The sequence below is a fragment of the Pristiophorus japonicus genome, chromosome 12 (genome assembly GCF_044704955.1).
Source record: "Pristiophorus japonicus isolate sPriJap1 chromosome 12, sPriJap1.hap1, whole genome shotgun sequence".
NCBI lineage: Eukaryota > Metazoa > Chordata > Chondrichthyes > Pristiophoridae > Pristiophorus > Pristiophorus japonicus.
In genome coordinates this window covers 197,863,501-197,888,365 of record NC_091988.1, presented here as the reverse complement: position 1 = coordinate 197,888,365, position 24,865 = coordinate 197,863,501, and the positions used below count along the sequence as shown (strand labels likewise).

General features: G+C 50.7%; 1 protein-coding gene across 1 annotated transcript in view; it reads left to right on the top strand.

The window, feature by feature from the left end:
* The window catches only part of matn4 (matrilin 4), an 88,697-nt gene that overhangs the window by 52,265 nt on the left and 11,567 nt on the right, over nt 1-24,865 (top strand). Inside the window, exons 5-9 of the mRNA XM_070894904.1 lie at nt 6,386-6,508; nt 9,626-9,748; nt 11,497-11,619; nt 21,802-21,924; nt 23,878-24,000. Of these exons, the coding sequence (XP_070751005.1) occupies nt 6,386-6,508; nt 9,626-9,748; nt 11,497-11,619; nt 21,802-21,924; nt 23,878-24,000 (615 nt within the window). The remainder of the gene's footprint in view (nt 1-6,385; nt 6,509-9,625; nt 9,749-11,496; nt 11,620-21,801; nt 21,925-23,877; nt 24,001-24,865) is intronic.

Below are 24,865 nucleotides of genomic sequence, written 5' to 3'. Positions count from 1 at the left end.
GCTCTCTCTCAGAGCGCGTGGGGCTGCACTGAGCGAATCGCAGGTTCCGTGGCCCAACAGGCACAGCCTGAGGATTCAGTCAGCGCAGCACTGGCCCCTCCCTTTAAGCGAGGGGAAGGAGCCTGTACAGACGGCAGCGCTGCCCCGCGCATTGCTCAGAGCTCTGCCGACATCGCCCCTCTCACTGCCTTTAGCGCTCTGAGGGAAGTGGTAGCGTTTGACTTAGCTCCACTTCCCTCTTGGAGTGTTAAAGCGAAAGTTCCCGGCAGAAGCAAATCTTTTTCACCCGGCAATATTTTGCGCTCCTGAAAAGTTATCGCCCCAAACGGCCTGAAAAGTTATCACCTCAAACGGGGCGCCACGCAATTTCTAGTCCTAGGAACCTTAGCATTGACTTAAATTGTATTTCAGATAGCAATACAGAGCTGACTGAATGTAATTGTAGGCCGTTCTGGAACAACTACACAAGAAATAGCTGACTGTCTTGTCTTTGTTAAATTCAAAATGTTGACTTATCTCATACATGATGGAATTGGGGAATAACTACTTCTACATGTTTATCATGTTGCACCCTTTCTCCCTTTGAGATCAATTCACAGTTGTGTTACCAGTTTGTTGAGCTTGTTTTACTGGGATGAAATGAAGAGAGAAATTCTCTCTCTGTCCTTTCTATCCCGTTTGTATCTTTGGTATGTGTGTAGCCACATTCAGGGATAGAACCTGGGGGGGGCACAGTCTCAGGACAAGGGGTCAGCAACTTAAGACTGAGATGAGGAGGAATTTCTTCTCTGAGGGTTGTGAGTCTTTGGAATTCTCTACCACAAAGGGCTGTGGTTGCTCAGTCGTTGAGTATATTCAAGGCGGAGATCGATAGATTTTTGGAGTCTATGAGAATCAAGGGCTAAGGGGATTGGGCGGGAAAGTGGAGTTAAGAACATAAGAACATAAGAATTAGGAGCAGGAGTAGGCCATACAGCCCTTCGAGCCTGCTCCGTCATTCAATAAGATCATGGCTGATCTGATCATGCACTCCGCTCTTGAGGTAGAAGATTGAGGTTGCGGTAGAAGATCAGCCATGATCTTATTGAATGGCGGAGCAGGCTTGAGGGGCCGTGTGGATTACTCCTGCTCCTAATTCTTATGTTCTTATTTTCTTAACCAGCCTCTTCTGCATGTGTAGCAGTTTGCAGGCTATCATGCTGTGTGTCGCTTGCCAGGTACTCTAATCAAACTGCTCCTGAACTGCCATCTCTTCCCACCTAGCTGCCTTTATCCATGAAGACCTTCTGGAACATTTTTATTTTAAAATGTGACCCGGTAATCGCAGAATCTTTTCCCATGGTTTTAGAATATAAAGGAATTGAGGCAAAGTCATTTCTCAATGTTCGTGTCATCGTGGGCAGCAGGGATGTGGGGAGAAGGTAGCAGAGTCCGTTCACTTCTGGGACCTGAGTTTCAACAGAGCCCAGATTTTTGAGAGGAGTATTCCTCTCTGATAGACAACAACTTGCATTTATATACCGCCTTTAAAATAGTGAAATGTCACAAGGCGCTTCACAGGAGTATAATGTGAAAAAATCTTGACACCGAGCCGCCTAAGTAGAAATTAGCGCAGGAAGCTTAGTCAAAGAGGTATGTTTTATGGAGCATCTTGAAGGAGGAAAGAGAGGCAGAGAGGTGGAGAGGTTTAGGGACGGAGTTCCAGAGCTTGGGGCCCAGGCAACAGAAGGCACGGCCACCAATGGTTGAGCGATTATAATCAGGGATGCTTAAGAGGGCAGAATTAGAAGAGTGCAGACATCTCGGGGGTTGTGGGGCTGGAGGAAATTACAGAGATAGGGAGGGGCGAGGGCCATGGAGGGATTTGAAAACAAGGATGAGAATTTTGAAATTGAGGTGTTGCTTAACCGGAAGCCAATGTAGGTCAGCGAGCACAGCAGGTGATGGGTGAGCGGGACTTGGTGTGAGTTAGGATATTAATGCTAACCTTGGCAGACTGAAAAGTATCCCTGACATCTCTCACCTTGATCAGCACAAAGACTCACACCTCTAGACCTCAGTGAAATTCAGATGGTCTAAAGACGAATTTTGACGTCCAAAATATTAACCACAAGCCAAAGTCCCCAAACACTCACCCCTATGGGCTTTCGTCCCTGTCTGTTTCTCGCTCAATTGGTACAGGATATATTCAGTGTGCATTCAGATCTGACAGGTTTTCCTGTAGACCATGTAATTATTTCTGTATTTTTCCTGCATTTGCTGGATAATCTTCCTGTATATTAACAAGTCTCAGACTACAATATTGAAAAATATGGAAAGATGAATCTGTTGTGATCTTATTTTAAAATATTAAAAAATTACAATAATTGCATCAGGTTGAGTCGGTCATACCTCATTACCCGCGGGAGCGGTAGCATAATGGTTATGTTGCTGGACTAGTAATCCAGAGGCATGGACTCATGAATAAAATAAATCTGGAATAAAAGGCTTCTATTAGTAATGATGACCATGGAACCAGCGGATTGTCATAAAAAAACCCATCGGGTTCACTAATGTCCTTTAGGGAAGGAAATCTGCCGCCCTTACCCAGTCTGGCCGATATGTGTCTCCAGACCCACAGCAATGTAGTTGACTCTTAACTGCCCTCTGAAATAGCCCAGCGAGACACTCCATTGTATTCAAGGAGGTGGCTCACCACCACTTTCCCACGGGCAATTAATGGACAATAAATACTGGCCTTGCCAGCGACACCCACGTCCCTTGAATGAATTTTTAAAAAGAATTAACCTACTACAAGTAACAGCTCTATACAATGCAGGCCTACATTGGCTCCCAGTTAAGCAACGCCTCGATTTTAAAATTCTCATCCTTGTTTTTAAATCCCTCCATGGACTCGTCCCATCTTATCTCTGTCATCTCCTCCAGCCCTGTAATCCCCTTAAACCTTTGCACTCCACCAATTCTGGCCTTTTGAATCTCCCCGATTTTAAATGCTCCACCATTGTCGGCCTTGCCTTTAGCTGCCTGAGCCCCAAGCTCTGGAACTCCCTCCCTAAACCTCTCTGCCTCTGTACTTCTCTTTCTACCTTTAAGACGCTCCTTAAAACCTTCCTCTTCGACCAAGCTTTTGGTCATCTGCCCTCATATATGGCTCGGTGTTAAATTTGGGGGTTTTTGGTAACATTCTTGTTACGTTAAAGGTGCTATATAAATTTAAGTTGTTGTTTAGGACCTTGTGACAAGCCTACAGAGGTGTATACATCCTGCCTGTTCTTTTTCCTATACCATATGATGTCCCAGTTCTCATAAGATTACAAGAAAGAAATGCTTATCACCTTTCGCGACCTCAGGATGTCCCAAAGTGCTTTACACTCAATGAAGTACTTTTTTGAAGTGCAGTCACTATTGTAATGTAAGAAACGCGGCAGCCAAATATAAGAACATAAGAAATAGGAGCAGGAGTAGGCCATACGGCCCCTCGAGCCTGCTCCGCCGTTCAATACAATCATGGCTGATCCGATCATGGACTCAGGTCCACTTCCCTGCCCGCTCCCCATAACCCCTTAATCCCTTATCAGTTAAGAAGCTGCCTGTCTCTGTCTTATTAGAAATAATTGCATGGCCTACAGGGAAACCTGTCAGGACTGAATCCACAAGGAATATATGCACAGCAAGCTCCCATAAACAGCAATGACAAGACAATCTGTGCCCTCTGACAGTGAAGCACTCCCTCAGCACTACATTGAAGTGTCAGCCTGGATTTTTGTGCTCAACTCTCATGGAGTGTCACTTGAACCCACAGCCTCTGACAGAGAGGCCAAGAGTGAAGCAGGCTGACACAGGAGTTGTTGCAGGAAGTTAGTATGTGGGAAAAAGTGTTGATTTGAAAATAAAATCACAAAGAGGAGGGATGGAAAGGAAATAAAAAGAGCCCGTTGTTAGAAAGATCCGAGATTGTTCTGACCTGTGAGTGTGTGCTTCTCAGTAGCCATCGACCTTTGTTCCCACGGAGACCATGACTGTGAGCAGCTCTGTATTAGTTCTCCGGGCTCATACGAGTGCAGTTGTTGCGAGGGTTTCATACTGAACAGGGACAAGAAGACTTGCAGCGGTTAGTGATCCAGCACTATTCGTTATTAGTACCACGCGTAATTATTTTTTAACCATAGTTGTTTTAGGAAGGGCGTCAAGGCCTTGGAGAGAGTGCAGAGGAGATTGACCAGAAGGATGCGACTGATGCCAATGACATGAGGTCGTTGCACATGCGCCGTTCCAGTGGTCTCTTGGTTGTTCTTGACGGACTTCGCTGCCCCTCCGACAGTGCACCGCTCCCTCAGTACTGCCCCTCCGACAGTGCACCGCTCCCTCAGTACTGCCCCTCCGACAGTGCGCCGCTCCCTCAGTACTGCCCCTCCGACAGTGCACCGCTCCCTCAGTACTGCCCCTTCGACAGTGCACCGCTCCCTCAGTACTGCCCCTTCGACAGTGCACCGCTCCCTCAGTACTGCCCCTCCGACAGTGCACCGCTCCCTCAGTACTGCCCCTTCGACAGTGCACCGCTCCCTCAGTACTGCCCCTCCGACAGTGCACCGCTCCCTCAGTACTGCCCCTCCGACAGTGCGTCGCTCCCTCAGTACAGCCTCTCCGACAGTGCACCGCTCCCTCAGTACTGCCCCTCCAACAGTGCACCGCTCCCTCAGTACTGCCCCTCCGACAGTGCTCCGCTCCCTCAGTACTGCCCCTCCGACAGTGCACCGCTCCCTCAGTACTGCCCCTCCGACAGTGCGCCGTTCCCTCAGTACTGCCCCTCCGACAGTGCACCGCTCCCTCAGTACTGCCCCTCCGACAGTGCGGCGCTCCCTCAGTACTGCCCCTCCGACAGTGCGGCGCTCCCTCAGTACTGCCCCTCCGACAGTGCGGTGCTCTCTCAGTACTGCCCCTCCGACAGTGCGGTGCTCCCTCAGTACTGCCCCTCCAACAGTGCACCGCTCCCTCAGTACTGCCCCTCCGACAGTGCGTCGCTCCCTCAGTACTGCCCCTCCGACAGTGCACCGCTCCCGCAGTACTGCCCCTCCGACAGTGCGGTGCTCCCTCAGTACTGCCCCTCCAACAGTGCACCGCTCCCTCAGTACTGCCCCTCCGACAGTGCAGCACTCCCTCAGTACAGCCCCTCCGACAGTGCACCGCTCCCTCAGTACTGCCCCTCCGACAGTGCACCGCTCCCTCAGTACTGCCCCTCCGACAGTGCTCCGCTCCCTCAGTACTGCCCCTCCGACAGTGCACCGCTCCCTCAGTACTGCCCCTCCGACAGTGCGGCGCTCCCTCAGTACTGCACCTCCGACAGTGCGGCGCTCCCTCAGTACTGCCCCTCCGACAGTGCGGTGCTCCCTCAGTACTGCCCCTCCGACAGTGCGCCGCTCCCTCAGTACTGCCCCTCCGACAGTGCTCCGCTCCCTCAGTACTGCCCCTCCGACAGTGCACCGCTCTCTCAGTACTGCCCCTCCGACAGTGCGGTGCTCTCTCAGTACTGCGCCACCGACAGTGCAGCACTCCCTCAGTACTACACCGGAATGTCAGCCTAGATTTATGCGCTCAAGCCCCAGGCATTGAACCCATAACCTTCAGCGTCAGAGGTGAAAGTGCTACCAAGTGAACCAATGAGTATTAATTTGTTTAAATTCAATGGAGAAACAACAGCGAAAGGAATGCGATATGAGCGCGTTAGGCATGTGCCCAATAACATCGTTCCTTCACCGTCGCTGGGTCAAAATCCTGGAACTCCCTCCCTAACAGCATTGTGGGAGCACCTTCACCATACGGACTGCAGCGGTTCAAGAAGGCGGCTCACCACCACCTTCTCAAGGGGCAATTGGGGATGGGCAATAAATGCTGGTGTTGCCAGCGACGCCCACATCCCATGAAGGAATTTTTTTAAATAACGTCACAAGGACTGTAGCATTGCAAGGAGAAGGTCCACCACCACATTATCAAGGCAACTAGAAATGGTCAATGAATGGGGCCTTTCCAGTGATGCCCGTATCCCAAGAATAAAAACAAAATGTTTTAATGGTTGACTAATAAAATTGTGGATCTCACTCAGAGCCTCAGTGATGGCCAGTGAGGTTTATTAAAATGTCACATTGCCGTCCAAGGAGGTGCTGTTTCTGAAGTTGGCTATGGCCCATTATTGGAGCAGAGCTTTAACCTGCATCTGGCCTTGTTGCACCTGCCCTGGCAATGCTTCACGCTGAAGATACGTGATGGGAAAAAGTGATGATTTTTTTTTTAATCACAAAAAGGGGGAAGTAAAAAGGAAATAAAAAGAGCAGGTTGTTAGAAACATGCTGGATTGTTCTGAGCTGTGAGTGTGTGTGTTTCTCCGCAGCCATCGACCTTTGCGCCCACGGAGACCATGACTGTGAGCAGCTGTGTATCAGTTCTCCGGGATCATACCAGTGCAGCTGTCGCGAGGGCTTCAGACTGAACCGGGACAAGAGGACGTGCATCGGTTAGTGTTCCAACGCTATCTGTTATTAGTACCGCGCGTAACTTAAGAACGGATGACTAAGAATTAGGAGCAGGGGTAGGCCATTCGGCCCCTCAATCCTGCTCTGCCATTCAATAAGATCACGGCTGATCTTCAACCTCCACTCTCGTTTACCACCTGATCCCCATATCCCTCGATTCCCTGAGTGTCCAAACTTCTATCGATCTCTGACCTGAGTATAGTATAGTAGTATTAGGCAGTCCCTCATATCGAGGATGACTTTGTTTCCGCACCAAAAAAGGGATGAGTTCACAGGTGTTTCAGTAAAGGACCTGACATTCCAGGTCCAGAACGACATGTTGAAGGGTGGAAGATGCCTGTGCGTGGATTGTTTTAACGTGGGGTGGCCGTTGCACACCAGCCACCACACGGGCTTGGCAGAGCTAGGTCTCGGTCCAGTGGCAAGGGTTAACCAGGACTAACTGGAGACCAGCTCCGCTGCACGGACCCAGTGCGCAGTGTGGGCTGGCCGTGCTGCCCCCTTGCCTCTTCTGAGCCCCGACCACGGCGCTCCTGGGCCCCAATCTCTCACCGCTCCTCCGCCACGATCATTCGTCGCTCCTCCGCCCCGACCTCCCCGCTCCTCTTGCTGTACCTGAGCCCCGCCAGTGGTCCTGCCCATGTTCCAATTGGCCACTTGGATTTTGATGACATCAATGCAGCCGCCCACCTCAGATCTGTTGCCCTCCTGTGACAGCTTGCACTGCTCCCTGCAGAGGCCAGCTCCTTTTATCCACGACCTGCAGCTGGCATTTCCTGGCAGGGCGGGGGGTCCCACTGTCGATGTCTGCCCTGAATATACTCAGCAACTGAGCTTCTGCAACTCTCTGGGGCAGGGAATTCCAAAGATTCCAAAAATAACTATTTTCTTAACCATGATAATTGTCTTGTGAGCCTGAAATGGAGAGTTCTAAGTCTGTCAGAACCTCTTTTAATAAACCTGCAAGGAAGTCTTGGGGCTGGATTTTTGGATTTCGGGGCATTAAAGTTTACGCCCGGGAACAGTTTGCGCCTCAGTCAGCAAAATTGGGCAGCTGGGCCCTGAATGTGGGGCGGAACACTAAGGGAGGCGTTATACATCTCTCTCAGGGCGCTAGGCCGGCTGAGCAGCTGAAAATCTCGAGCTAAACAGTCGGCCTCGGAGTGCCCTGAGAGAGGCCTCGGGGCGGGGGGGGGGAGGGGGGGCGATAAAACCCCCCACCAAAAACATTCCCAATAAATAACTCATGCCACCACAACGTAAATCGCAAAAAAAAATACAATAAAAAAAACAAACACACTGACCTGAGGTCGGTATTATTTATGAGGTCGCACCGCCCGCTTTCACGGGCGGGCCCAGCAGGGGGCGCTGTGGGGCGCTCCGCGTCGGGCGGGAGCCAAAACTCGAGCCGGTGTCGCAACCAGAGGCGTTGTACGCCGACTCACCCCTTCCGGGTGGTAATGCTCCACGCCCCGCCGAAACCGGCCCCAAAACCCCCAGCGGGGCGCTGGGAGCTGGCCGCCTGCCCAGAAGAGCTCACCGCCGCCATTGCGTCCCCACCGGGGCGAAAACAGAGGCGGTCGGCAGCAGAACATCCAGCCCCATAAGTCTTGCTACTGTTCTAAACATAAGCCAGCCTTGCTTTATTTTATGTACATATATGTAAAGGGGGATGGTACGCTGAGAAGTCATGGTGAACTTGTATAGAACCATCGTTATAGCACACTTGCCAACGCTGTCTGGTCCCCATATCACGATATGGAGATACTCCCGGAGAAGGTGCAAAGAAAGGCTAACAAGGATGATACCAGAGCTGAGCGGCCAGAACTATCGCGGCAGCCAAAAACTCTTTTCTCCAGAAAAATGAAGGTTGAGAGGGTGACCAAATAGTTCTTTCAAATTGAGAAGGGATTTGATAGAGTAGACTTAAAGAAGACATTTCCACTAATGGAGGAGTTAAACTAGGGGTCACAAATATGAGATAGTCACTAATCAATCCAATAAAGCAATCAGGAGAGACTAATTTACCCAGAGAGTGATTAGAATGTTGGTTGAGGGATAAATATTGGCCAGGACACCGGAGATAACTCCCCCGCTCTTCGAAATAGTGCCGTGGGATCTTTACGTCCACCTACGAGGGTATTTTGAATGCCCCCCGCAGCACCTTAAAGGGGCTGAGCAGGGCCAAAAAACATTATACACCAGCCTCCTCTCACCCCTCTTCATCTCACCCTGTCACCATATCCTTCTATTCCTTTCTCCCTCGTGTGTTTATATAGCCTCCCCTTAAATACATCGATACTATTCGCCTCAACCCCTCCCTGTGGCAGCGAGTTCCACATTCTCACCACTCTCTGGGTAAAAAAATCTCCTGAATTCCCGATTGGATTTATTTTAGTGATTATCTTATATTTATATCCCATAGCTTTGAACTACCCCGCTACCACCCCCACATATGGAAACATCAGTGTACCAATACAATTTGTACTTTTGTTCTTCATTATTTCATCCAATGTGAAACATTTAGCATTTATCAGCATTAAAATTCATCTGTCTTTTTCTATAAATGATCAAAATCCTCTGACTTGCATTTATATAGCGTCTTTCACTACCTCATGATGTCCCAAAATTCTTCGCAGCCAATGAAGTACTTTTGGAATGTAGTCACTGTTGTAACGTCGGAGACACAGCAGTCAATTTGCGCACAGCAAGCTCCCACAGGCACAATGTGATAATGATTAGATAATCTGTTTTAGTTATGTTGGTTGAGGGATAAATATTGCCCAGGGCACCGGGGGATAACTCCCTGCTCTTCTTCGAAATAGTGGACATGGGATCTTTTACGTCCACCTGAGAGGGCAAAGGGGGGCCTCGGTTTAACGTCTCATCCAAAAGGCAGTGCAGCACTCCCTCAGCACTGCACTGGGAGTGTCAGCGTGGATTGTTGTGTACAAATTCCAGGAGTGGGACTTGAACCCACAATCCTCTGCCTCAGAGGCGAGGGTGCTACCCACTGAGCCACAGCTGACACTGACAGAGGTGCCATCTGTCCTTGTCCTCGGCCCATGTTCTAACCTATCAGTTTAATTCCCTCCTAGCCATCAACCTCTGTGCCCTGGGAGGCCACGGCTGTGAGCACATCTGCGTGAGCACCCCTGGCTCGTACCACTGCCGCTGTCGCCCTGGGTACACCCTCAACCAGGACCAGAAGACCTGCTCCGGTTAGTATTCGCCTCTTCATTCGTGGTTCATTCCGTCCTCGCCCACAATTGCTGCTTCACGGGTTGGGAGGCATTAATATTACAGCCTGCACCAGGGGCTGCACTGAGATTACCAGCTGGCAAGCTCCTCCCACTGCCCACGTGCCAGTCTCTTCCTTGGGTGGGTAGAGAGCTTATCTCTCTCATGGGCGTTGCATGGGAATTGGGCCGGTGGAGCCTCAATGTTCATTGGCCATCACCAACTTACTGCGTTGCCTTTTGGAGCGACCTTGAACTCAATTCACCGGACCCCCAGCATTTATACGTTTTCAAATTCTTCCAAATTGTTCCAGGCAATACAACGCTGAATCTTTGCCTCGCCTGTGTTATAGATGCTGTCCACGTGAGAGTGCAGACGGGGCCTCGGTTTAAAGTCTCATCTGCACCTCCGACAGTGCGGCGCCCCCTCAGTACTTCCCCTCCGACAGTGCAGCACTCCCTCAGTACTGCCCCTCCGACAGTGCGGCACTCCCTCAGTACTGCCCCTCCGACAGTGCGGCACTCCCTCAGTACTGCCCCTCTGACATTGCAGCACTCCCTCAGTACTGTCCCTCCGACAGTGCGGCTCTCCCTCAGTACTGTCCCTCCGACAGTGCGGCACCCCCTCAGTACTGACCCTCCGACAGTGCGGCGCTCCCTCAGTACTGCCCCTCCGACAGTGCGGCACTCCCTCAGTACTGCCCCTCCGACAGTACGGCACTCCCTCAGTACTGCCCCTCCGACATTGCAGCACTCCCTCAGTACTGTCCCTCCGACAGTGCGGCACCCCCTCAGTACTGACCCTCCGACAGTGCGGCGCTCCCTCAGTACAGCCCCTCCGACAGTGCGGCACTCCCTCAGTACTGCCCCTCCGACATTGTAGCACCCTCAGTACTGCCCCTCCAACAGTGTGATGCTCCCTCAGTACTGCCCCTCCGACAGTGCGGCACCCCCTCAGTACTGCCCCTCCGACAGTGCGGCTCTCCCTCAGTACTGCCCCTCCGACAGTGTGATGTTCCCTCAGTACTGCCCCTCCGACAGTGCGGCACCCCCTCAGTACTGCCCCTCCGACAGTGCGGCACCCCCTCAGTACTGCCCCTCCGACAGTGCGGCTCTCCCTCAGTACTGCCCCTCCGACAGTGCGGCTCTCCCTCAGCACTGCACTGCGAGTGTCAGCCTAGCTTTATGTGCTCAAGTCCCTGGAGTGGGACTTGAACCCACAACCTTCTGACTCAGAGGCGACTGTATAGCAACAACAACTTACATTTATATGGCGCCTTTCACAACCTCAGGATGTCCCAAAGCGCTTTACAACCAGCCCAGGTACTTCTGAAGTGTAGTCACTGTTGTAATGTAGGAAACACGGCAGCCAATGTGCACACAGCAAGCTCCCACAAACAGCAATGAAATAAATAACCGGATCATCTGTTGGTCGAGGGACCAATAGATGGCCAGGACATCAGGGACATCTTCGAAATAGTGTCCACGGGAGCTTTTACGGCCACCTGAGAGGGCAGGTGAGGCCTCGGTTTTAACGTCTCATCCGAAAGGCGGCACCTCCGACAGTGCGGCACTCCCTCACTGGGAGTGTCAGCCTGGATTTTGTGCTCAATCTCTGGAGGGGGTGGGGCTTGAACCCACGATTGTCTGGTGTACTGTACTGTCGTCTGAGCTTTCATCTGTGCACCCTATGTGCTAATGCCAAAACAAATCATGCTCTTCCTCCCCAGCCATCAACTTTTGCGAAAGGGGAGATCATGGTTGTGAGCAGCTCTGTGTGAGCACCCCTGGCTCGTATATCTGCCAGTGCCGCCCTGGGTACACCCTCAACCGGGATAAGAAGACCTGCTCCAGTGAGTATTGGACTGTTCATAACCTGCAATTCATTTTCACCTTTCAATGATTCTGGTTCGTGAGCTAGAAGGGGAGCTGAGTATGGATCTAGCAAGCAATTAAGAAAGCAGATGGTATGTTGGCCTTTATTACAAGAGAATTTGAGTATATGAGTATAAGACATCTAGCTGCAATTATATAGGGCCCTGGTGTGACTGCACCTGGAGTATTGTTTTGGTCTCCATACCTAAGGAAGGATATGTTACCATAGAGGGAGTGCAACAAGGGTTCTGACAAAGGGTCATTGAGCCGAAACGTTAACTCTGTTTCCCTCCACAGATGCTGCCTGACCCGCTGAGATTTCCAGCACTTTCCGTTTTTATTAACGGAGTAACTATTTGTACTAAGTCTCCCTTCTGCACATATGTCTCTCAACGCATGCGCAGAAACACGAGTTAGGACAAATATCACCGACTCCGCCCCCCGCCCCCCCCCCCCCCCAGTAATTCCCACTAACCCTTTTCTGCGCATGCCTCAGATCCATCCAGCAGCAGCCGGACGCATCCGCCGTCTCCGAGCCCCCCGCAGCGCCGAGCCCTGAGCCCCCCACAGCGCCACAAGCATCTGCTTGGGTGGGGGGGAGAGCAGAGAGCGGGACAGTAGGGAAAGCGAGAAGCGGAGCACCAGGGAGAGCGAAAAGTGGGGAGAGCTAGTGGTGGGGGGGGGGAGGGGGTGGAGAGAGAGAGCCTGGAGGGGAGAGAGAGAGAGAGAGAGAGAGAGAGAGCGCGCGCCAGGGGAGGGGGGAGGGGAGAGAGAGAGAGAGAGGGAGACTGAGGGAGAGAGAGAGAAAGTGACTGGGGGGGTAGGAGGGGAAAGAGAGAGAGCTTGGGGAGTGAGAGCCTGGGGGGGGGGGGGGGGAGAGAGGGAGACTGAGGGAGAGAGAGAGAGAGAGAGACTGGGGATGGGGAGAGAGAGAGAGACTGAGGAGGAGAGAGAGAGAGAGAGAGAGAGAGACTGAGGGCGAGAGAGAGAGAGGAAGCCTGGGGGGGTAGAGAGAGAGAGCCTGGGGATGGGGGGAGGGGAGAGAGAGAGAGCTTGGGGAGAGAGAGTCTGCGGGGGGGGGAGAGAGGGAGACTGAGGGGGAGAGAGAGAGAGGAAGCCTGGGGGGGGAGAGAGAGAGAGAGAGCCTGGGGGAGAGAGAGAGAGCGAGCGCCGGGGGAGGGGGGAGGGGGAAGAGAGAGAGGGAGACTGAGGGAAAGAGAGAGAGTGACTGGGGGGTTAGGAGGGGAAAGAGAGAGAGCTTGGGGAGAGAGAGCCTGGGGGGGAGAGAGGGAGACTGAGGGAGAGAGAGTGAGTGACTGGTGGGTAGGAGGGTGTCATGTATGTAACCACAATGTAACACCACTGTATTACTGTATACACACAACCTAGATGCACACCTTGACCACAAGGGGTGAACTTGTGGGAGACAATCCTTACCTGATCACCCAGGTATATAAAGGGAGGTCCCACGCAGGGTCATCACTTGTGGAGTGCTGCGAGCAAAGAGTTAAGGTCACAGAGTGACCTTGTCCCCAGAATGTGCCTCGTGTGGTTTCATGCTATAGAGTAAGGACTTTACATTGGCGACAAGAAACGGGAATTCACGACCCACGAGAATGGCACAGAGGAACAGTACTGTGTTGGGGAAGACTGGGACGATTTTGTCGAGAGGCTTCAGCAAAGCTTCGTTACAAAAGAAGGATTCATTTTTTGACCAGCTGCGGACCAAAGACTTTTGCGCTCATGAAGGACTTACTAGCACCCAAAAAGCCGTCGGACAAAACCTTTGAACAACTGAGCAAACTGATCAGGGAGCACCTCAAGCCGGCGAGCAGCATACACATGGCCCGACACAGATTCTACACCCACCGACGTCGTGAAGGACAGAGCACACCGGACTTTGTAGCGGACCTCCGGCGTTTGGCCAGCCTCTGTAAGTTCACAGATGCCTGCAGGGGGGAGATGCTAAGGGACTTCTTTATCGAGGCATCGGTCATGCGGGAATTTTCTGCAAATTAATTGAGACCAAGGATTTGATCTTGGAAGCGGCAGTGTTGTTAGCTCAAACTTTCATGGCGGGGGAAGAAGAGACGAAAATAATATACGGGCGCAATTCTGCCTCTAACACGGCGATGGATCAGGGAGTCAACATCATCAATGCGACTCAGAGCCCCGCAGGCAGGCAGGGGCAGTCCGACATTCCCCAGGCAGCAAAAGACCCCAGAGCAGGACTTCAACAGAGACAATGGCAGGCTGAACGGACATTCATGCCATCACAGTGAACAATGCGGCTCGGGATGGGGCCATTGACACCCACTAATAGGGTACTTAAGAGCAGTCAAAGGGACAGTCAGCGCGGAATGCCTGGCCATAGTCCCTTTGTCCCCAACAATGGAAACTTTCACTCATGCTGGAGGTGTGGGGGATAACACTCAGCCAGATCTTGCAGATTTCAACAGTTTGTCTGCAGAAACTGCAATCTCAGTGGCCATTTAGCTCGAATGTGCAAGAAGCCTGCAACCAGACTAATATATGAGGCAGAGGGACCACCTCAGGTGGTCCTTTAAGGCAGGATGACTTTTGGGGCAAATCACCGAGGTTCAGCGGGTCCATGCGGCGAACAGTTGATACACCAAAACGCCACCAATGATGATGAGGGTTTTATTAAACGGTATCCCAGTACACATGGAGCTGGACACTGGGGCCAGCCAGTCACTCATGGGCGTTCAGCAATTTGAGAAGCTATGGCCACTTAAAGCCAGTGGACCCAAATTAGCACGTATTGAGACACAATTACGGATTACACTAAAGAAATCATTCCGGTGCTAGGCAGTGCAATGTTGGCTGTCACACACAATGGGTTAGTGAATCGGCTGCCGCTCTGGATTGTCCCGGGTAATGGTCCCGTATTTTGGGGAGGAGCTGGTTAGTCGAGATGAACTGGAAATGGGGGGATGTTCACGCAATGTCATCTGCGGAGCGAAGTCATACAACAATTCGATTCACTATTCCATCCTGCCGTCGGGACTTTCAAAGGCACCAAAGTAGTAATACACATCACCCCGGATGTCAGGCCAGTGCACCACAAAGCCAGAGCGGTGCCGTATGTGATGCGGGAAAAAATCGAGAGCGAACTGGGCCGGCTGTTGAGAGAGGGCATCATCTCACCTGTTGAATTCAGCGACTGGGCGAGCCCCATCGTTCCCGTACTAAAAGCGGATGGCTCTGTCAGGATCTGTGGCGACTACAAGACCACCATCAATCGAGTGACCCTACAAGATCAATACCCGCTCCCGAGAGCGGAGGACCTCTTCACCACGCTGGCAGGTGGCAAGCTGTTCACCAAGTTGGACCTCACTTCAGCCTATATGACCCAGGAACTGGCCGACGAATATAAACTCTGACCACCATCACCACGCACAAGGGACTGTTTGCTTATAACAGGTGCCCGTTTGGCATTTGATCAGCGACCGCGATTTTTCAACGATACGTGGAAAGCCAGCTTAAATCCATTCTTGGAATTATCATATTCCAGGATGACATCCTCATCACGGGTCGAGACACCGAGGAACACCTCCACAACCTGGAGGAGGTTCTACGCCGACTGGACCGGGTAGGCCTGCAACTCAAGAAGTCTAAATGTGTGTTTTTAGCTCCTGAGGTTGAATTTCTGGGCAGGAGGGTTGCTGCAGATGGGATTCGGTCCACTGAATCCAAAACAGAGGCGATTCGACAAGCACCCAGGCCCTGCAACACATCGGAGTTGAGTTCATTTCTGGGACTGTTGAACTATTTCGGGAACTTTCTGCCGAACTTGAGCACGTTGTTGGAGCTGCTACATGTGCTCCTGCATAAGGGTTGCGATTGGTTTTGGGGGGGACTGTCAGGAACGGGCTTTTGATCGGGTGCGAAACATACTTTGTTCAAACAAGTTGTTGACCCTGTACGATCCCTGTAAAAAATTGGTTCTGACATGTGATGCATTGTCCTATGGGGTTGGGTGCGTGTTGCAGCAGGGCAATGCTGAGGGTCAACTACAACCTGTGGCTTATGTGTCACTCTCTCAAGCAGAACGGGGATATGGGATGGTCGAGAAAGAAGCGACGGACCACAAGCCATTAACATCCCTGTTGTCAGACAGCAAGGCTGTCAATGCCAACGCATCAGCTCGCATACAGCGATGGGCTCTCATGCTGGCTGCTTATCACTACTCCATCCAGCACCAGCCCGGCACTGAAAATTGCACCGAGGGGGCAGCGGAGCAAAGCGCTGAGATGGTCATGGCTGCCGGTGCCTTTGACAGCGCAGGCTCCCCCATCACAGCCCGCCAGATCAAAATCTGGACAAACAGAGATCCCCTCCTATCCCTGATTAAGAAATGTGTCCTGACTGGGGATTGGGCACCTGCACACAGAGCATGCCCTGAGGAGGTCGGACCGTTCCACAGACGGTTGGATGAGCTCTCCATCCAAGCCGACTGCCTACTATGGGGCAGCTGGGTAGTTATGCCCCAGAAGGGCAGGGAAGCATTCATCAGGGAACTCCACAGCGAGCACCAGGCATTGTGCTGATGAAGGCCATTGCCCGGTCACACGTTTGGTGGCCTGGCATTGATTCAGACCTGGAACACTGTGTTCGCAGGTGCACGACGTGTGCCCAGCTGGGTAATGCCCCCAGGGAGGCCCCTCTCAGCCCGTGGCCCTGGCCCACCAGGCTATGGTCACGCATTCATGTTGACTACGCGGGCCCGTTCATGGGAAAGATGTTCCTTATTGTAGTAGATGTATACTCGAAATGGATTGAGTGCATCATTCTGAATTCATGCACATCATCCACCACCGTGGAAAGCCTACATGCGATCTTTGCAACCCATGGCTTGCTGGACATCCTGGTTAGTGATAATGGCCCATGCTTCACAAGCTACGAATTCCAGGAGTTTATGTCGGGCAATGGCATCAACCACATCAGGACTGCGCCGTTCAAGCCGGCCTCCAATGGCCAGGTGGAACGTGCGGTCCAAATCATTAAGCAAGGTATGGTCAGGATTCAAGGGCCCTCCCTACAATGCCGCCTATCGCGCCTCCTGCTGGCCTATAGATCCCGACCACAATTGCTCACGGGGGTCCCACCCGCAGAGCTACTAATGAAACGGACACTCAAAACCCGGTTGTCCCTCATTCACCCAGTCCTGACCGACATAGTTGAGGGCAAGCGCAAGTCACAAAACAAGTACCATGACCGTAATTTGAGGGGAAGATGTATAGAAATAAATGATCCTGCATTCGTTCTCAATCACGCCATGGGGCCCAAATGGCTTGAGGGTACTGTAATTGACAAAGAGGGGAATAGGGTCATCATGGTAAAACTCAACAATGGTCAGATATGCCGTAAACATCTGGACCAAGTAAAAAAAAAGGTTCAGCATGGACACGGAGGAACCTGAAGAAGACCATGAGATGGAGCTCACACCACTGCCAGTGAACGAGCAACAAGAGCAATCAGAGGAATGCACAGTCCCTGCGGTCAGCCCGGACAGGCCGGAATCACCACAGGTGACAGACACTCACGTCAGTGTCCAACAACCAGAGCCCCAACGGCGGCGCTCCACGAGGGAGCATAGACCACCTGAAAGACTAAACCTATGATCCTAATAAGACTTTGGGGGGGAAGGTGATGTCATGTATGTAACCACAATGTAACACCACTGTATTACTGTATACACACAACCTAGATGCACACCTTGACCACAAGGGGTGAACTTGTGGGAGACACGCCTTACCTGATCACCCAGGTATATAAAGGGAGGTCCCACGCAGGGTCATCATTTGTGGAGTGCTGCGAATAAAGAGTTAAGGTCACAGAGTGACCTTGTCCCCAGAATGTGCCTCGTGTGGTTTCATGCGATAGAGTAAGGATTTTACAGAGAGGAAAGAGAGAGAGCCTGGTGGGGGGGGGGGGCGGGGAGAGAGGGAGACTGAGGGAGAGAGAGAGAGAGACTGAGAGAGAGAGACTGAGGGAGAGAGAGAGAGAGAGAAAGCCTGGGGGGGAGAGAGAGAGCCCTGGGGGAAGAGAGAGAGACTGGGAGGGTGGGAGGATGAGAGAAAGCCTGGGGGGGAGAGAGAGAGAGCCTGGGGTGGGGGTGGAGGGGGGGAGAGAGAGGGAGAGAGAAGGAGGGAGAGCCTGGGGGGAGAGAGAGAGAGCTTGGGGGAGGGGGGGGAAGAGAGAGAGCGCGAGAACCTTGGAGGGGTGGGGGGGGAGAGAGAGAGAGCTTGGGGTGGATGGGAGGGAGACAAGTGGGGTGGGGATCAGAGGAGAGAGAGGGAACTCAGAGAAGACGGATCATGTTCTTCCAACCCCCTGGTGTATGCAAGCCCAGTGCATGTGTTACAAGGGACATCGTTGGGCAGGATGATATCCAGAAGTCACAACACTGTCACTATTCACTTCACACACAATAAACCTGTCAACAATCCGCACACAACACCCCATCTATGTGTGGGGGGGCAGGGGGGGAGGGAGGTGGGGTAAGGTCACGCTGGGGTAAGGGACTTCAGCTGGCAGAGTGATGCATTTATACTGAGTTAATGAACTTCAGCTGGAACTTGGTGACTTTTTGGAGATCTATTCTCTGTGACTTCTGAAGTCAAAATGGATCGAGTTACAAATTGGAAAGTCAGTGAGAACTTGGGCTGGACGGTTCCAGTTACACATTCCAGAGGAACTTCAGGGTGTGGCTTATCCTCCAAGGGGACCAATCAGCAATAGGTCCTTTGAAAATGGAGAGCCAATCAGAGAAACGGCTGCCATTCAGTTAATATAAATGGACGCATCCTTTAATTAAAGGTTCACCAGACTAATTCCTGGGATGGGGGGATTGACCTATGAGGAGAGATTGAATAGACTAGGCCTATATTCTCTCGAGTTTAGAAGAATGAGAGGTGATCTCATTGAAACATACAAAATTCTTACAGGGCTTGACAGGGTAGATGCAGGGAGGATGTTTCCCCCTGGGTTGGGGAGTCTAGAACCAGGGATCACAGTCTCAGAATAAGGGGTCGGCCATTTAGGACTGAGATGAGGAGAAATTTCTTCGCTCAGAGGATGATGAATCTTTGGAATTCTCTACCCCAGAGGAATGTGGAGATTCAGTCTTTTGTATATTCAAGACGGAGATCGATAGATTTTTGGATATTAAGGGAATCAAGGGGTATGGGGATAGTGCAGGAAAGTGGAGTTGAGGTAGAAGATCAGCCATGATCTCATTGAATGGCGGAGCAGGCTCAAGGGGCAGAATGGCCGACTCCTGCTCCTATTTCATGTGTTCATATGTTATGGATCAGACTCTCTGTGGCCGCTGTTGATGTGGCCTGGCAGGTGATCCATTGACAGGGCTGGATTCTGCCTTCTCCTCGAGATATACTGACCGTGACAAACTGTAGGGACGTTTACCCTTAGCGAGGAACTGATGAAGCTGAGCTCCCAACTCAGCGAGCATATATAGAAACATAGAAACATAGAAAATAGGTGCAGGAGTAGGCCATTCGGCCCTTCTAGCCTGCACCGCCATTCAATGAGTTCATGGCTATACGGCAGATATGCTGACGGGGGAAGGGGCGGGTGTCAGTCTTGCTACTTCAACCCCCTTGCTCTGGGTGGCAAACGTTCCCTGTGCCTGCTGTTTGTTTAAACCCGTGGCAGGAGGCCGGAAGGACTGTAGATTCCTCGATAACTTCAACAACAACTCGCATTTAAATAGCGCCTTTGGCGTCGTGAATCATCCGAAGGCAGTTCACAGGAGCGATTATCAAACAAAACTTGACACTAGGCCAAAAAGGGAGATATTAGGACAGGTGATCAATCAAAAGGTTAGTGGGAAGCACGAAGATTGGGAAAATTTTAAACAACAGCAAAGAATGACTAAAAAAGCAATAAAGAAAGGAAAGATAGATTACGAAGGTAAACTTGCACAAAACATAAAAACAGATAGTAAAAGCTTTTACCGATATATAAAATGGAAAAGAGTGACTAAAGTAAATGTTGTCCCTTAGAAGATGAGAAGGGGGATTTAATAATGGGAAATGTGGAAATGGCTGAGACCTTAAACAATTATTTTGCTTCGGTCTTCACAGTGGAAGACACAAAAGCCATGCCAAAAATTGCTGGTCACAGGAATGTGGGAAGGGAGGACCTTGAGACAATCACTATCACTCGGGGGGTAGTGCTGGACAGGCTAATGGGACTCAAGGTAGACAAGTCCCCTGGTCCTGATGAAATGCATCCCAGGGTATTAAAAGAGATGGCGGAAGTTTTGGCAGATGCATTCGTTATAATCTAATAAAATTCTCTGGACTCTGGGGAGGTACCAGCCAATTGGAAAGCAGCTAATGTAACGCCTCTCTTTAAAAAAGGGGGCAGACAAAAGGCAGGTAACTATAGGCCGGTTAGTTTAACATCTGTAGCGGGGAAAATGCTTGAAACTATCATTAAGGAAGAAATAGCGGGACATCAAGATAGGAATAGTGCAATCAAGCAGACGCAGCATGGATTCATGAAAGGGAAATCATGTTTAACTAATTTACTGGAATTCTTTGAGGATATAACGAGCATGGTGGATAGAGGTGTACCGATGGATGTGGTGTATTTAGATTTCCAAAAGGCATTCGATAAGGTGCCACACAAAAGGTTACTGCAGAAGATAGAGGTACACGGAGTCAGAGGAAATGTATTAGCATGGATAGAGAATTGGCTGGCTAACAGAAAGCAGAGAGTCGGGATAAATGGGTCCTTTTCGGGTTGGAAATCGGTGGTTAGTGGTGTGCCACAGGGATCGGTGCTGGGACCACATCTGTTTACAATATACATAGATGACCTGGAAGAGGGGACAGAGTGTAGTGTAACAAAATTTGCAGATGACACAAAGATTAGTGGGAAAGCGGGTTGTGTAGAGGACACAGAGAGGCTGCAAAGAGATTTGGATAGGTTAAGCGAATGGGCTAAGGTTTGGCAGATGGAATACAATGTCGGAAAGTGTGAGGTCATCCACCTTGGGAAAAAAAACAGTAAAAGGGAATATTATTTGAATGGGGAGAAATTACAACATGCTGAGGTGCAGAGGGACCTGGGGGTCCTTGTGCATGAATCCCAAAAAGTTAGTTTGCAGGTGCAGCAGGTAATCAGGAAGGTGAAAGGAATGTTGGCCTTCATTGCGAGAGGGATGGAGTACAAAAGCAGGGAGATCCTGCTGCAACTGTATAGGGTATTGGTGAGGCCGCACCTGGAGTACTGCGTGCAGTTTTGGTCACCTTACTTAAGGAAGGATATACTGGCTTTGGAGGGGGTACAGAGACAATTCACGAGGCTGATTACGGAGAAGAGGGGGTTACTTTATGATGATAGATTGAGTAGACTGGGTCTTTACTCGTTGGAGTTCAGAAGGATGAGGGGTGATCTTATAGAAACATTTAAAATAATGAAAGGGATGGACAAGATAGAGGCAGAGAGGTTGTTTCCACTGGTCGGGGAGACTAGAACTAGGGGGCACAGCCTCAAAATACGGGGGAGCCAATTTAAAACCGAGTTGAGAAGGAATTTCTTCTCCCAGAGGGTTGTGAATCTGTGGAATTCTCTGCCCAAGGAAGCAGTTGAGGCTAGCTCATTGAATGTATTCAAGTCACAGATAGATAGATTTTTAACTAATAAGTGAATTAAGGGTTACGGGGAGCGGGCAGGTAAGTGGAGCTGAGTCCACGGCCAGATCAGCCATGATCTTGTTGAATGGCGGAGCAGGCTCGAGGGGCTAGATGGCCTACTCCTGTTCCTAATTCTTATGTTCTTATGTTCTTATGTAAAAGGATTGGTCGAAGAGGTAGGTTTTAACGGAGCATCATAAAAGAAGGAGAGAGAGGCGGAGAGGTGTTGGGGAGGGAATTTGCTGCCTGGGTCCTAACTCCAACATCCATTGCACCCTGCCCAGTCACCAGAAACTCTGGGGGTGATTTGGGGTTTTGGGCGACTGATTGGGGGAGCATACCTTCTGGTCATTCAGCCCCTCGAGCCTGTCCCCCACTATTCGTGGCCGGTCTGTGACCCAACTCCATCTCAAGTGCTTATTAGGCTGGTTGTAGCATTGACGCTAATGTGCGTGGGATCTTTCCCTGCAGTGGTGAACTACTGTTCGTTTGGGAACCACAGCTGTCAGCACGACTGCGTGAACATCCTCAGCGGGTACTACTGCACATGTCGAGAAGGATTTGAACTGCAAAATGATGGGAAAACGTGTAACGGTAAGCAGGAACAATGGGTTCCATCCATAGCGCTATCGGTTATGAAAGTCATTTCCAAAACTGAGCTACCTCTCCGGCTTTATTGGGGTCATTTGCAAATCTGTCCACCTCTACCTAACTCTGAGCTGTTCCAGTCCATTGCTGACGAACTCTATAGATGGTGTGTAGTTCAAAAGAAGAAAAAAATAAACTTGCATTTATACAATGGCTTTCAAGACGCCCCTCAGTGCTTCACAGCCAGTGAAGTACTTTTGAAGTGTAGTCACTGTTGTAAAGTAGGGAAATGCAGCAGCAAAACTGCGTACAGCAGGAACCCATGAGCAGAAAAATGACCAGATCATCTGTTTAGTGATGTTGGTTGAGGGTTAAATGTTGGCCAGGACATCAGGGAGCTCTTCTTCGAAATAGTGCCATAGGATCTTTTATAAGCGCAGACTTAACATTTCATCCAAAAGACGGCACCTCCAACAGTGCAGCACTCCCTCAGCACTACACTGGACTGTCAGCCCAGATTATGTGCTCTAGTCTCTGGAGTAGGGACTTGAACCCAGAACTTCTGCCTTAGAGCGAGAGTGCTAGCCATTGAGTCAAGATGCCTAGCTTGTTAGTAATGCAGATAATGGAGGAACAATAGAAAGAGACTACACTAGTGATATATTGGTAACAAAAAGCATTAACTCTATGCAGTAGAATCACAGAATGATACAGCACAGAAGGAGGCCATTCAGCCCATCGTGCCTGTGCCGGCTCTTTAAAAGAGCGATCCACTTAGTCCCATCCCCCCCCCGCTCTTTCCCCATATCCCCGCAAATCTTTCCCCTTCAAGTATTTATCCAATTCCCTTTTGAATGTTACTATTGAATCTGCTCCCACCTTCAGGGAGTGTGTTCCAGATCACAACAACTCTCCGTTTAAAAAAAATGTTTCCTCTGGTTCTTTTGCCAGTCAGTGACCTTAAAGCTCTGTCCTCTGGTTACCGACCCTCCTGCCACTCAGTAGGCAATGGTGCTACCCTCATCATAGGCTGTCCCTCGGAATCGAGGAAGACTTGCTTCCACTCTTAAAATGAGTCCTTAGGTGGCTGAACAGTCCAAGCAAGAACCACAGTATCCCTGTCACAGGTGGGACAGATAGCCGTTGAGGTTAAGGGAGGGTGGGACAGGTTTGCCGCACGCTCTTTCCGCTTGATTTCTGCGTGCTCTCAGCGATGAGACTCAAGGTGCTCAGCGCCCTCCCGGATGCACTTCCTCCACTTTGGACGGTCTTTGGCCAGGGACTTCCAGGTGTCAGTGGGGATGTTGCACTTTATCAGGGAGGCTTTGAGGGTGCCCTTGTAACGTTTCCGCTGCCCACCTTTCGCTCGTTTGCTGTGAAGGAGTTCCGAGTAGAGCGCTTGCTTTGGGAGTCTCGTGTCTGGCATGTGGACAATGTGGCCTGCCCAACGGAGCTGATCAAGTGTGGTCAGTGCTTCAATGCTGGGGATGTTGGCCTGGTCGAGGACGCTAACGTTGGTGCGTCTGTCCTCCCAGGGGATTTGCAGGATCTTGCGCAGACATCGTTGGTGGTAGTTCTCCAGCAACTTGAGGTGTCTACTGTACATGGTCCATGTTTCTGAGCCATACAGGAGGGCAGGTATTACTACAGCCCTGTAGACCATGAGCTTGATGGCAGGTTTGAGGGGCTGGTCTTCGAACACTCTTTTCCTCAGGCGGCCGAAGGCTGCACTGGCGCACTGGAGGCGGTGTTGAATCTTGTCATCAATGTCTGCTGAAAGAATAAAGGAAGTCGAGAGGCCCATCATTTAGTTAAATCTACGGGGCCCCGCAGCTTCAATAGAAGCCTTTCACTCAATCTACAAATGCTCATGGGTATAACTCGAATCGAACTCCTGACACATCAGCGATACGTCGGTAACGTTTCATTTCTTAAGGTGACCAGTGTCTTGCTTTGCAGCTATTAATATGTGTAACACGGTGGACCATGGGTGTGAATTCGAGTGTGTCAGCACACCTGGATCCTACTTCTGCATCTGCCCAACAGGAAGGCAACTCAACCAGAATGGAAAGACCTGCAACAGTGAGTTATATTGCTGCCTGCGCTTACTCGGTCTCCATCAGCAACTGTTTTCACCGCTGGCACTGAACCACCATGAACATAGAATCACACAGTGCAGGAGGAGGCCGTTCAGCCCATCGTGCCTGTGCAGACTCTCTGAAAGAGTGATCCAATCAGTCCCACCATCCCATTCCTCTTTCCCCAGAGCCCCTGCACATTTTTCATGTTTAAGTATTTATCCAATTCCCTTTTGAAAGTCACAAATGAATCTGCTCCCACCACCCTTTCAGGCAGAGCGTTCCTGATCACAACAACTCGCTGCGTAAAAAGAATTCTCCTCATCTCCACCCGCTGGTTCTTTTGCCAAATATCTTAAATCTGTGTCCTTTGGTTACTGACCCCCACTGCCAATGGAAACCGTTTCTCCCTGTCTGCTCTGTCAAAACCCCTGGTAATTTTGAACATCTCCAGTAAATCTCCCTTTCTCTGCTCTAAGGAGAACTATCCCACCTTCTCCAGTCATAAAAACAGAAGATGCTGGAAAATCAGCAGGTCAGGCACCATCTGTGGAGAGAGTCGGAGTTAACGTTTCAGGTCGATGACCCCTCATCAGTTTCTCTAATCTCTCCACATAACTGGAACCCCCCAGCCCCATCCCTGGCATTTATACATTGTAAGATAAGGATGAATGTCATTTCGCAAACATTAGGGGGAGAAATTTGATTGGTTAGCACCACCTGTTAGCGCCCCATCCCTTTCAAAGAAGGCAAAACTTGCATTTATATAGCGCCTTTCATGCTCAGGACATCCCAATGCACTTTGCAGCCAATGAAGTACTTTTGAAGTGTGGTCACTGTTTAAATGTAGGAAATGTGGCAATTGATTT